This window comes from Leuresthes tenuis, unplaced genomic scaffold (genome assembly GCF_036924035.1).
Source record: "Leuresthes tenuis unplaced genomic scaffold, fLeuTen1.0.hap1 SCAF_21, whole genome shotgun sequence".
In the NCBI taxonomy this organism is placed as follows: domain Eukaryota; kingdom Metazoa; phylum Chordata; class Actinopteri; order Atheriniformes; family Atherinopsidae; genus Leuresthes; species Leuresthes tenuis.
Window position 1 is genome coordinate 2,134,270 of NW_027325375.1, and position 13,373 is coordinate 2,147,642.

The 13,373-nt window shown below is 45.6% G+C and overlaps 1 protein-coding gene and 1 long non-coding RNA gene across 2 annotated transcripts in view; both read right to left on the reverse strand.

Moving 5' to 3' along the window:
* LOC140280020 (uncharacterized) overlaps positions 1-13,373 on the reverse strand; it is a 156,806-nt gene that overhangs the window by 119,879 nt on the left and 23,554 nt on the right. The gene's annotated exons all lie outside the window — the stretch shown is intronic.
* Positions 729-7,842, reverse strand: LOC140280253 (NLR family CARD domain-containing protein 3-like). The gene is made up of 8 exons (XM_072375554.1): positions 5,903-7,842; positions 5,521-5,694; positions 5,206-5,379; positions 4,557-4,603; positions 3,948-4,437; positions 3,016-3,208; positions 2,816-2,917; positions 729-842 (listed from the first exon to the last, which is right to left on the reverse strand). The coding sequence occupies exons 1-8, from the start codon at positions 7,810-7,812 to the stop codon at positions 729-731; spliced, it is 3,204 nt and encodes a 1,067-aa protein (XP_072231655.1). The 5' UTR covers positions 7,813-7,842.

A 13,373-nucleotide genomic window follows, 5' to 3' on the forward strand; every position in this document is an offset into this window, starting at 1 on the left:
CAAATATCTAAAAAAGAAAAAAAGGTACTAACCAATTAAAATGTGTTAGGAAAGATTGTGTGCTTATGTTTTTATAGCTCTCTGGGTGTAAAAATAAAATGACAAAAGGTCGAAAAGCGTGACAGTCAGGCTCAGTGCATGAGACCTGAGAGCACAATCACAATCACAAAAATCACAAAAAACTATAGAATTGTTTGATTGTGTTGAATTAAAAACCCAAAAAATGCAGACCAACAAACATTGCCTGAGTAACAAAAATATGAACAGAACACAAGGGTTAATGCATCTGGACACATCTGTCTGCTCTGCTCAAACACATTGTCACGTTTTAAGTTTTCTTTTGTCATGTTTCCAGGTTTTTGTCATGTTTTCAGGTTAATTTCTTGTCATGTTTTTCCCCTGTCACTTAGCTTCGCTCCAGTCACCTGTTTTCTGTTTCACAGCTGCGCCTCGTCACCAATCACCTTCCCCAGTATTAAGTTTCCAGGTTCACTCACAGTCATCGCGAAATCCTCACCTTACCTTTCATGATTCACGTCCACGGTTTTCAGGTCTGGTTTTGCCTCAAAGTTAAGTCTCGTTTCTTTTTTTTTCATAGTCTTGTTTATTTATCCATAGCCACGGTCTTCTTTAGTTTTTCTGCAGTATTAGTATTTTTATCCGGCTCAGCCGCGTCCTTGGCTCTTGCCTTGTGCTTTTTGTTTTGTGAATAAATCTGTTTGTTTTTTTTAAAGTCCGCATTTGGGTCCTCCCTCTCGCACCACGCAGCGTGACACACATAACCAGGCTCCATTATCAGGGGGGAGGAACAAGCCACAGATAGCCGACGAATTACTATTACACTGACGGACAATAAATGCAAAAACAATTCGTTCACATTTTAAGGTTTTTCCCGAGAAATCGGCAGAGTTTATACGGCAAATAAACAAATGAATAAGTTACTATTGGTCTTCTGATTCTGTCACTAATCACTTATATCCCCAGCGTCGCCACACAATGCTGGTATGTACAGCAACGGTATTACAGGCAGAACTTCCATTACCAAAACGGCTACGTTACAAGGAAGTTGAAAAACAACTTGGATAACGTGCCGAGAGGACGGAAGATTAAATCCACTAATGTTTGTCTCACGATTTGACATTCGGCTTATACATGGCGTTACTTTTATGAGTATTAATCAAGTTATTACTATAGTTATTATAAATTACTGATGTTAACCTCGTCCAGAGGCGTCGTCCACTTCTCTGGGCTCGGAGGCATCTGGGATGGACCGTCACACGGTGGAAACGTGTACTGTGGTCAGACCCATCAGTATTCCAGATCTTTGTTGGAAGAAATGGAGCAAAGACCAAAAGCAGCATCCAGCCTGCTGTCAGCAACCAGTCCCTGCAGCCAGGCAAAGCAGCTCAGTGTGTGTGTGACTGACATTAAATGCATAAAACACCCAATAATATAAATTTATTAGCTGTTCAGAAAGTCATTGAGGGCTTGCCCTCATTTACAATGATGTCAGGTAACAACATATTAAACACATGATCAAAGGTAACTGTAGCTGCACAGGTCCAATGAAACATCATCCAGGTGTCTTTATTAAAGCTTTATTTAGTCTCTCTTCTCTCTTCAGAGGGCATCGTGAAAACTACAAAAATAAGACAATCAGGCTGAATGAATGCATCTTTCATCTCTTTGTCAGCCTCATGCTAGTTTCCACCATCGTAACAGCCCGAAAAACACGTCAGCATCACATACTCAGAATTAATCAAATGAATTTAGTGTGAAATCGTCCAAGAAAGAAACATCGTGAACACTGTAACAGCAGAAAACAATCGTGGACATTTACAGTGTTGTGGACCTCGTGCAGAATCAGATCACGTTGGAGACGTGTTTCCTTCCTCAGCGTCCATGTTGGATCTGACCCATAATGCCACAGGTCATGTGACCTGTTACACCACAGTAATGAAAACGAGCACATTCCCCAACAACATGATTTAACAAAGGAAGGGTTTAGAAAGGCCTTTAACCATCTTATTTATTACATTTTAATGGAAACAGAGCAGAAGCTCAGACACAGGACTGAATGACAAAGGCTGCTACAGCAGCAAGCTAAGGCAGGGTAACCAAGGACCTGGATAGAACAAAAACCCAGGAGCAGATATACTGGGAGGGATGATTGGATGGATGGATGCAGGTGAGTAATGATCACAAGGAGCAGGCGGTAACATGGTGAAAGAAGGCAACTGAGGACATCTAGGGACAATGGCAGGAAACAGCATGAGAAATAAACTTAGAGACTCACTAACAGCAAAGACAGAGTCCAGAGGAGTTAAAGCAGAAAAGATATTAAAGACACAAAAGGAGCTGAACTAAGGCAGAGAACTGAATCAAATGAAGAATCAGTCAAAGAAACCTAAAGTCAAAAACTCACAGACCAGGACAGTAACTTTTAATGGAAAGTGTTGAAACTATAGTGAAGGATGGCCAGCCATTTTCTGTGGTTGAAGATGGGGGCTTTAGAAGGTTTAAGCATCCTTGACCCCACTTATATCATTCTTATACCCTTCGGGGTAGAAAAGCCTTGAAGCCCACGGTGGACGTATGTTATGAAAAGACCAGGAAGAAACAGACCCTAACAGTTAGTCTCACTGCAGATATGTGGACCTTCAATCATTATGGATGTGTGCTTTGCTGTTACAGTCCATTCGTTGTTGGACAAATTAGAATTTAACACTGTCCTTTAAGGAGTTCAAAGGTCATCTGTGTCACACACAGCAGCAACTCAGTTGATGCAACTAGAGGCACCTGAGAGGTGCATTACAGACGGGGTCCCTGCTGTGACCACAGATGGGGCCACAGCATTGCTGCAGGTCTCAACCAGCTGGATATTAGACACATTTATTGTTTTGCTCATCTTCTCCACCTGGTGTTGAAGAAATATTTAGCATAAGCCCCAAAGTGGAGGCAATCTGAACCCAGGCCATCAAGGTGGTGAGTTACTTCAAATCTAGCACTACTGACAAGAAAAAGCTCAGTGCAGTCCAAACACGTGTGGAGATGGCGGTACTGAAGCTGGTGCAGATTGACCAGATGGAACAGCTCTTTCACCATGCTACAGAGGCTCGGGGGGGCTCTTGGGGAAGCTTTGGCCTCCCTTGCCACCAAAGGGCAACCCAACAGAGTCTTGGAGTCTTGCAGCTGTTCTACAAAGCCACTATAGAGCGGTGGGAGGGTCCAAGGCTATTCCCCTCATTCAGATGCTCGGATATTTAATCACACAGTGTGGTCAAATGCCCAATAACATTGGAAACTAATTAAACCTAATTAAAGCCTTCACCAAGAGCAGGGCCATCTGACCAACAGGACTTCAACCTCTGGGCTGATTGGAGAATCAAAGTCAGATAAACTCCACCATCAGAGCTATGTGGAAGTGATAATATAATAAGAGTATAACTGCACATCATCAGGATGAACCCTGGCTGCTCAGCAAACTTCTGCTCATTGCAGCAGAACCAGTGAAGATCTGTCAGCAGGTTGGAAATTCATCTCGGCTGATTGCAGCTCAGTGATTCCTCTCTGATGTCACAGTTTATCACATGTGCAGCAAACTAACTGCAGCTGACAGCAACTGAATGGTCTCAGCTGAAGTGAGCTGCAGAGAAACACAACATACTGATATTCAGTGTGAAGCTTTGACTGGAAACACAGAAAAACAACATCCTGGAAGAATGGCAGCTTCCATCTTTAAAGGACTGGAAGAGGAAGAAGTTTCCAAGGAATCATTCAGAAGAGTTTCAACCAGAAACTGACTGAATCCATGAATCTGAAAATGTGTTTCTGAGTGAAAGAGACAGACATGTACAGACTGAACTATCTGTTCAACAGTGATTCTCTGACAGGAGGAAACTATTTATGCTCAACACAGAGACACTGAGGAACCAGATGAACAGAACCAGACTGTAAACCCAGGATGCAGAGGTTCTTCGGTGAATGTGGTGTTGAAGGTGTGGAGGTGGATCAGTGTGTCAGAGGAGACTCTGTAGAAGGACAGAGTGCCAGCAGGACGGTCCACATACACTGCTACTCTGTTAGAGGAGGAGGGGATGGATGTTTCTCTGTTATTGTGCCAGATAGAGTAACCAGAACGATCAGAGCAGAACAGACTCCAGGACTGATCATTGCATCCAAACACACAGTCTCTGTCTCCTCTCCTGCTGATTCTTCTGTAACTCACTGCTATATCAACCTCTCCGCTCCACTCGACCTCCCAGTAACAGCGACCAGTCAGAACATTTCTACACAGCAGCTGAGACCAGCCATCAAATCTGTCTGGATGATCAGGATATGACTGATCCTCCTCCACATATGTCACCTTCCTGTTGTTGTCAGACAGTTTCAGTCCTCTGTTCACTGTGTTTGTGTCGATGGTGAGTCGACAGGAATCTGATGGAGAGAACAAACACAATCCAGCTGCAGTTATTGATCTGTTCACTTTGATCAGTGAGTGATGTGACAGTGTGAAGATGGCTGGATGTCATGAATCAGATGAAGAACACACTTACACTTCCTCAGACCTGGTGTCAGCCATCGTTCTCCAGCAGGCTCCACCCTGAAAGGAGGAGGAGGGTCAGAGCAGCACAGTCTCTTTCAGCATGCAAACATGGACATTACATGGCTCTCCCACACACATTGTTCTACACTGAGGAAGATGCTGACTGCTCATGAGTCCTTCACACAGCCACACTTGAAAAACACAGAAATATCCCTTTAACTGGATGAATAAAGTCTCTGAATCTTCTGAATATGTTTCCTTACAGGCTGTGCATTAACCAGCAGATGATTTCTGGTATGTATGTTTTCTTTGTGGCCCATTTATCTCAGAAATGACCTGATAAACCTCCATCATTCTGATAGATCAACGCTGTTTTAAGGGGACACCGGCTAATGCTGGCAGACATTTCCTCCTCCTCCTGACAGAGGTTTGCTCCTCCCTCGCTGCTCCTCATCACTTCTAACCAGCTCATGAGCCGGTGAAAGGAAAAGGAGCGGACTGTGTCTGAAGCTATGGAAATAAGTTGTGAAAGTACGTGGACAGTATGGGATGTTTCAGAAGTTTCATCTCCACTTCGGATCAGACTTAAATTACACTGAAAACATCTGTACGCACGGTCTGAAGAACATTGTGTGATGCTGCAGCAGACCTCTCCATACCTGAGAGTGTCCAGCCTCCACTGTGGATCCTCCAGTCCAGCTGATAGCTGCTTCACTCCTGAGTCTCCTGGATGGTTGTAGCTCAGGTCCAGCTCTCTCAGATGGGAGGGGTTGGAGGTCAGAGCTGAGATCAGAGAAGCACAGCCTTCCTCTGTGATCAGACAGCCCGACAGGCTGCAGAAAACAACACAAATGGCAGATTCTGAGAGAAAAGACACCGACAGTAGACACCATCCTGAACAGGTCAGCTGTTCATCCATGACTGTAAAGCAGAATTAAAATGATTAGCAGTTGAACAGCTGAATTAATCCTGACCTGAGAGCTTCCAGGTTACAGTTTGGACTCTGCAGTCCAACAGACAGCTCCTTCACCCCTGAATCCTGCAGGTGGTTGTTACTCAGGTCCAGTTCTGTCAGACTGGAGGACTGGGAGCTGAGAGCTGAGGACAGAGCTGCACAGCTTCTCTCTGAGAGGTTACAGCCATTCAGCCTGGGGAGGGAATAATGAGATAAATCTGTGACTTTCTCTCTGATAAACTTCAGGAGTATATTCATACACATTCCTCAAAATCTAAATATGCAAGTAAATAAATAATGAATTATAAAATAATTAAAAGATTAACTGAGAAATAACTGTTATTTTTTCTCCTTTTAACAAGTAAGCAGCGTATTTAAAAGATATTTATCTCTGCACTTACACAGCTTTGTTGGAGGCTTTGACCACTGGCAGCAGCCTCAGAAGAGCCTCCTCTGAAGCAGAGTATTTCTTCAGGTCAAACACATCCAGATGTTTTCCTGATGACAGTAAGATGAAGCCCAGAGCTGACCACTGAGCAGGAGACAGTTCATCTGTGGAGAGACGTCCTGAACTCAGGGCCTGTTGGATCTCCTCCACCAGAGAACGATCCTTCAGTTCATTCAGACAGTGGAACAGATTGATGCTTCTCTCTACAGAGAGATTCTCACTGATCTTCTCCTTGATGTAATCAACTGTTTCCTGATTGGTATGTGAGCTACTTCCTGTCTGTGTCAGCAGGCCTCGTAGGAGCCTCTGATTGGTCCGCAGGGAAAGACCCAGGAGGAAGCGGAGGAACAGGTCCAGGTGTCCATTTGGACTCTGTAAGGCCTTGTCCACAGAACTCTGATGGAGATATTTTAGATTAGGTTTGTTAAATATTTTTAACCACACAGAGTTTGTTTGTTGTTCTTCCATCAGGTTGACTCCAGACTTGATGAAGGTCAGATGGACATGAAGAGCAGCCAGAAACTCCTGAACACTCAGATGAACGAAGCAGAACACCTTCTCCTGGTACAGCCCTCTCTCCTCTTTAAAGATTTGTGTGAACACTCCTGAGCACACTGAGGCTGCTGAGATATCGATGCCACACTCTGTCAGGTCTGATTCATAAAAGATCAGGTTTCCTTTCTGCAGCTGCTCAAAAGCCAGTTTTCCCAGAGACTCAATCACCTTCCTGCTCTCTGGACTCCAGTGTGGATCTGTCTCAGCTCCTCCATCATACTTGACCTTCTTCACTTTGGCCTGAACCACCAGGAAGTGGATGTACATCTCAGTCAGGGTCTTGGGCAGCTCTCCCCCCTCTCTGGTTTCCAACACATCCTCCAGAACTGTAGCAGTGATCCAGCAGAAGACTGGGATGTGGCACATGATGTGGAGGCTTCGTGATGTCTGGATGTGGGAGATGATGCTGCTGGCCTGCTCCTCATCTCTGAATCTCTTCCTGAAGTACTCCTTCTTCTGTGGGTCAGTGAACCCTCTGACCTCTGTCACCATGCCAACACAGCCAGGAGGGATCTGATTGGCTGCTGCAGGCCGTGTGGTTATCCAGAGGCGAGCAGAGGGAAGCAGGTTCCCCTTGATGAGGTTTGTCAGCAGCACATCCACTGAGGTGGACTCTGTAGTATCAGTCAGGGGCTCCTTGCTGTGGAAGTCCAGAGGAAGTCGACACTCATCCAGACCGTCAAAGATGAACACAACCTGGAACTGTTCAAAGCTGCAGATTCCTGCTTCTTTGGTTTCAGTAAAGAAGTGATGAACAAGTTCCACCAAGCTGAACTTTTTCTCTTTCAGCACATTCAGCTCTCTGAAAGTGAATGGAAACATGAGCTGGATGTCCTGGTTGGCTTTGCCTTCAGCCCAGTCCAGAGTGAACTTCTGTGTTAAGACTGTTTTTCCAATGCCAGCCACTCCCTTTGTCATCACTGCTCTGATTGGTTCATCTCTTCCAGGTGGGAGTTTAAAGATGTCTTCTTGTCTGATGGATGTTTCTGCTCTGTCTGCTTTCCTGGATGCTTCTTCAATCTGTCTGACCTCATGTTCATCATTGACCTCTCCAGTCCCTCCCTCTGTGATGTAGAGCTCTGTGTAGATCTGATTCAGAAGGGTTGGGTTTCCTGCTTTAGGAATCCCCTCAAACACACACTGGAACTTCTTCTTCAGAGCAGATTTAACTTTACGTACACAAACTGCAGCAAGAAGTTCTGAATGAAGACAAGAAATAACATCAGTAAACAGACATTTCAACCCTGTAAAGAATGAGTATTTGAACATGTGTTGTTCTGTGAGCTGAGACATCAGTAAATGTGTCATTTATCCAGCAGGTTAAATCTTTAGAGAAATCCTCTTACTGCTCTGCAGACGCTCAGCCAGCTCCTCCTGCTTCATTCTCCTCAGGAAGTGAACTGCGATCTTCACTAATGCCTCTCTGCTTCTCCTCTGCTCTTCATCCTCACCCTCCCTCTGACTCTCTAAGCATTCTGGGTAATCTGGACTCAGAACCTTCTGGATCTTCTTCAGCTCCTCCTTCACAAAAGTGAGCATGTTGTCCTCCAGCAGCTGGAACAGAATACTATATGAATGAGCCAATCAGACTGAAATCATGGAGCCAAACATCAGATCCATGTTGGACACACTGACAATCCGCTGGTCTGCAAAGTGCAGCCTGGAGATGACTGTGAACACAATAGATGGAAAAGTAGTTGTTGTACATGTACAGACCATAAATATGGAGTCCAGCTGTGTCTGATGCTGCTGGGCAGACTGACCACTGGGAACCTCTGAGCTCTGCTGGTCCACTCTGTGGAGGAATCATGAAGAATGAGCTCACATTGTGTCTGTCCACACAGAGAAAAACACAAGGTAAAGGTCCATGAAGGGATGTGTGGATGTGAACAGTGAACGCAGCCATAAAGCAGCTGATTAACTACATCAGCAGCATCTGTGTTCCAGAAGATAAGAGCTCAGTGTGTCTCTAACAGTGGGAGGAAGCTGATGTCAGATGAAGCAGTTTGAGGAGGAAGGGACACAGAACTGTGTGAACAGACAGAAGATTTGTGTGTTTGTGAGGAGTCGAGCTGATGTGTTGGTTGGATTGTATCTGCAGTTTCTGAAATACAACAAGAGCTTCAATCTGGAATCAGTTCATTGGTTTCCAGATTTATTGAACAGAAACAAGTCCAAAGAAATGATTTTCAGAGTCTTCACTGACCAACTTCTTTGTATTTAGAAAACAGAAGCAAATGTAGAATCTGATGCAGCATCACTCAGTAAAAGTTGTTCTAGAGTCAAAGAAAGACAGAAAGTTTATAGAATCTACAGTAACAGCGTTCTGGAAGCTTCTCCAACCAGCAGGTTACCTGCTGACAGGTGAGGGTGTCAGGATTGGGTATAAAAGCAGCTTCCACCAAAGGTTCAGTCTCTCCAACAAGGATGGGTCGTGGCTCACCACTTTGTGCCAAACTCCATCAGAGAATCATCAATAAGTTCAGGAAATATTTCTCAGAGTCAGATGGTAAAGAACTTTGGTCTTTCAGCATCTACAGAGCAGGATATTGTGAACAGATTCAGGGAGTCTGGAGAAATCTCAGTGTGGAAAGGCCAAGGACAGAAACCACTGTTGGATGAGCTCAGAGCCCTCAGGCAGCACTGCATGAGAAACTGTCAGGCCACCATGATCAATACAGCCACATGGGCTCAGGAGTTTATTGGTATTATTATTGTCATGTTTTTGGGTTTCAAACTTTCTTCTTTGTGAAAACCTCTGTTCAGACATTTTACCATCCATCCATCCATCATCTACCGCTTATCCGGGGGTCAGGTCGTGGGGGCAGCAGCTTTAGCAGAGAAACCCAGACGTCCCTGTCCCCGGCCACTTCCTCCAACTCTTCCGGGGGGACCCCGAGGCGTTCCCAGGCCAGCCGAGAGACATAGTCTCTCCAACGTGTCCTGGGTCTTCCCCGGTGTCTCCTCCCAGTGGGACGTGCCCGGAACACCTCACCAGGGAGGCGTCCAGGGGGCATCCTAACCAGATGCCACCTCATCTGACTCCTCTCAATGCGGAGGAGCAGCGGTTCTACTCCGAGCCCCTCCCGGATGACTATCTCTAAGGGAGGCCCAGACACCCTGCAGAGTAAACCCATTTCGGCTGCTTGTATTCACGATCTCGTTCTTTCGGTCACTACCCACAACTCGTGACCATAGGTGAGGATGGGAACGTAGATTGACCAGTAAAGAGAGAGCTTCGCCTTCTGGCTCAGCAGTAGACGCTGCACAGATCCGCCCATCAATCTCACGTTCCATTCGTCCCTCACTGTGAATGAGACCCCGAGATACTTGAACTCCTCCACTTGGGGAAGGATCTCATTCCCGACCTGGAGAGAGCATTCCACCCTTTTCTGGCTGAGAACCATAGTCTCGGACTTGGAGGTGCTGAATCTCACCCCAGCCTCTTCACACTCGGCTGCAAACCGCTCCAGTGAGAGCTGAAGGTCATAGCCCGATGACGCTAACAGAACCGCATCATCCGCAAAAAGCAGAGACCCGATTCTGAGGTCGCCAAATCAGACACCCTCAACGCCCTGGCTGCGCCTAGAAATTCTGTCCATAAAAGTTAGGAACAGAAACGGCGACAAAGGGCAGCCCTGGCGGAGTCCAACCTTCACTGGAAACGTATCCGACTTACTGCTGGCAATGCGGACCAAACTTTGACACCGGTCATACAGAGACAGAACGGACCCTATCAAGGGGTCACTCCATATTCCCGACGCCCCCCCCCACAGAACTTCCCGAGGGACACGGTCGAACGCTTTCTCCAAGTCCCCCAAACACATCGAACTCCCATGCACCCTCCAGGATCCTGCCGAGGGTATAGAGCTGGTCCACTGTTCCACGGCCAGGATGAAAACCACACTGCATCTCCTGAATCCGAGATTCGACTATCCGACGGATCCTCCTCTCCAGTACCCCCGAATAGACCTTACCAGGGAGGCTGAGGAGTGTGATACCCCTGTAGTTGGAACACACACTCCGGCCCCCCTTTTTAAAGAGGGGGACCACCACCCGATCTGCCAGTCCAGAGGCACTGTCCCCAATGTCCACGCGATGCTGCAGAGGCGTGTCAGCCAAGACAGTCCTGCAACATCCAGAGCCCTGAGAAACTCAGGACGGACCTCATCCACCCCTGGGGCCCGCCGAACCCCAGAAATGGGAGGGTCTGTGTCCGAGCTCTCCGACTCTGCCTCCTCCGAGCGTGTGTCGGTAGAATTGAGGAGGTCCTCCCCCCACCGACTCACAACGTCCCTAGTTGAGGTCAGCAAAGCTCCGTCCCCACCATACACAGTATTAAGAGAGTTAAAGCTCCTCTTGACGGGGGATTCTGACAAACGTTCCCAGCAGTTCCTCACAATACGTTTGGGCCTTCCAGGTCTGATCGGCATCCTCCCCCACCAGCGGAGCCAATTCACCACCAGGTGGTGATCAGTTGACAGCTCCGCCCCTCTCTTCACCTGAGTGTCCAGGACATACGGCCGCAAGTCCGACGATACAACCACAAAGTCGATCATCAAACTGCGGCCAAGGGTGTCCTGGTGCCAAGTGCACATATGGACACCCTAATGCCTGAACATGGTGTTCGTTATGGACAGTCCATGACTGGCACAGAAGTCCAACAACATAACACCACTCTGATTCAGATCGCGGGGGCCGTTCCTCCCAATCACACCCGTCCAGGTCTCACTGTCATCGCCAATGTGAGCATTGAGGGACATTTACCATCAAAGTTATTATTGATCCATGTGACTTTGTTCATGTTAGACTGTTTGTAAAGCAGCTGACATTGTTCAGAACATTTATTTTAGAAACAGCTCCTATATAATAAATATCATTATTAATATTTTACTCACTGAAAGAGACCTGTTTTAACATCCATACTTTCCACTCTGACAGTTTCACATGTGAACATGAAATGATGTGAATAAGAGCTCACATTAAACACAAGTTGGAATAAGAACTGTTCAGACTGACTCTGGTACATTTTACAGTGTTACACCATTTACACTCAGCTCACCTCAGAGACTGTGAACGTTGGTCTGATTTAAAGTCAATAACACGACCTGTTGACCTGTCGCTCTTCATGGACACACAGCTGGGTTCAGGTTCAGGTCTCTGAAAGCTTCTGATAGGAAAAAAAACACTTGTTTAATTTAAATTGACATGTTCAGTAAAATTCAGTTTGGATTAAAAAGTAAAAATGTGACAGTTTTGGTTTTAAGATATTAAGCTGTGAGATTAAATTTTAATAAATTAAAAAAAAGTTAACATTACTGACTTAATGCACCAGATTACTCAGATCAATCACTGATATATCAATAAAATTAAGTTTTAAATAAATCAACTGAAAACTTAACTTTGTTTTAATAAAGAGCAGAAAGACTAAAGTAAACATCACTTTACACACATGATGCAGCTGATTAATCTCATCAGAGACATCAAGAACTGATCCAAGTCTGAAATAATTCATCTGAAAACTGGTTATTGTCAGAAGTGGTGGTGGAGCGGGAGGTTGAGGACCTAAAAGTTACCAGGAAGGAGGCGAGGGCTGGCAAAAAGGTTGACTGAAACAACTCAATTTAAAGTGCTGCCAAGGCAGGAGCTAAAAACTGCAAATAAACTAAAAGAGAACCAAAGAGGGACGAAGCGGCTGATCACAAGAAAAATACAGAGGAAGGAATTACACAGGTGAGCAGAAACAACCTGCATACAAGGACCTGGCACTGACTGATAAAACCTGAAGAATATACACTGACACTGGGGAGGACTGCAGGTTCCTGGTGTTCACCTCAACGATGAACTGGACCGGACCACCACCACTGATGCAGGTCAGCTCTGTCAGCAACAGACTGCTGCTCCCAAAGAGCAGCAGTGAACGCTGCCGCAGATCTTTCAGCCCATCAGGATCCTCAACAACCAACTATTTCTCTCTGTGCTGTACAAAATGAGCAATCTGTGCATTACTAGGACTAAAAGGTGTGAAATATGTTCAGTTTATTCCCTTATTTTCTTTTATAATATAGCCCATACTGAATATTTTACTCTTTTTTTAGATCATCTTCCAAATATGTGATTTTATTATGGGTGCCCAATGCCAAAGGCAGGGCACACATATTACTATTGCTCATACTTATTATTCTCCCGCTTCCGTCACGTTTTTCAGCGCGCTACTCGTCCCACAGCGAAGGTCCGACTAAAATAAAAAACACATGGCTGCGTGCGCGCCGATGGGGAGGTGTGCTTGTATTTTTCTCTCTCATTACTCGAGTGGAATAGCGGATAAATGGGAAAAAGCGGGCAAATTGTCAATGGGAAAATGAATGGAGAAGGCCTTAACGAGGCAGTTTGGGGCTCGAAACTGCCTCCCCTTGGAGGCCTCTGAACTCAGCCTTTCAAGGTCACACACACATCATTCAAAGTTTGTGTGTGACAGGAAAGACTCAGCTTTAACTGTGGTAAAGGGCTTGTTAATAGCTTATACGGCTTTGACACAACGGCAGTTTACGTTTTAGGTGTCCAGAGGAGGTCGTGTCATGTCAGTTACACTGTAACTGTCACTCTAAAAATCTTTAAAAAACAATTTCTCGAACAAATTCCTCTCACGTCTAAAATATCTGCCTGATCTAGATAAATTATACATCAAAACGTAGGTATTTTAGTTGTCTTTCACCCAATGTGACTGTCATTGAGCTGGGCCTCACAGATGTCTCACAAATCCCCTCTGAGCGAAGAGAGGGAACATTCCATCCCATTATAAAACGGGCGAGCCCTGAAATCAGTCGGAAAAGTAATTTTAAAACTGCCATAATAAAGGAGCCACGGGG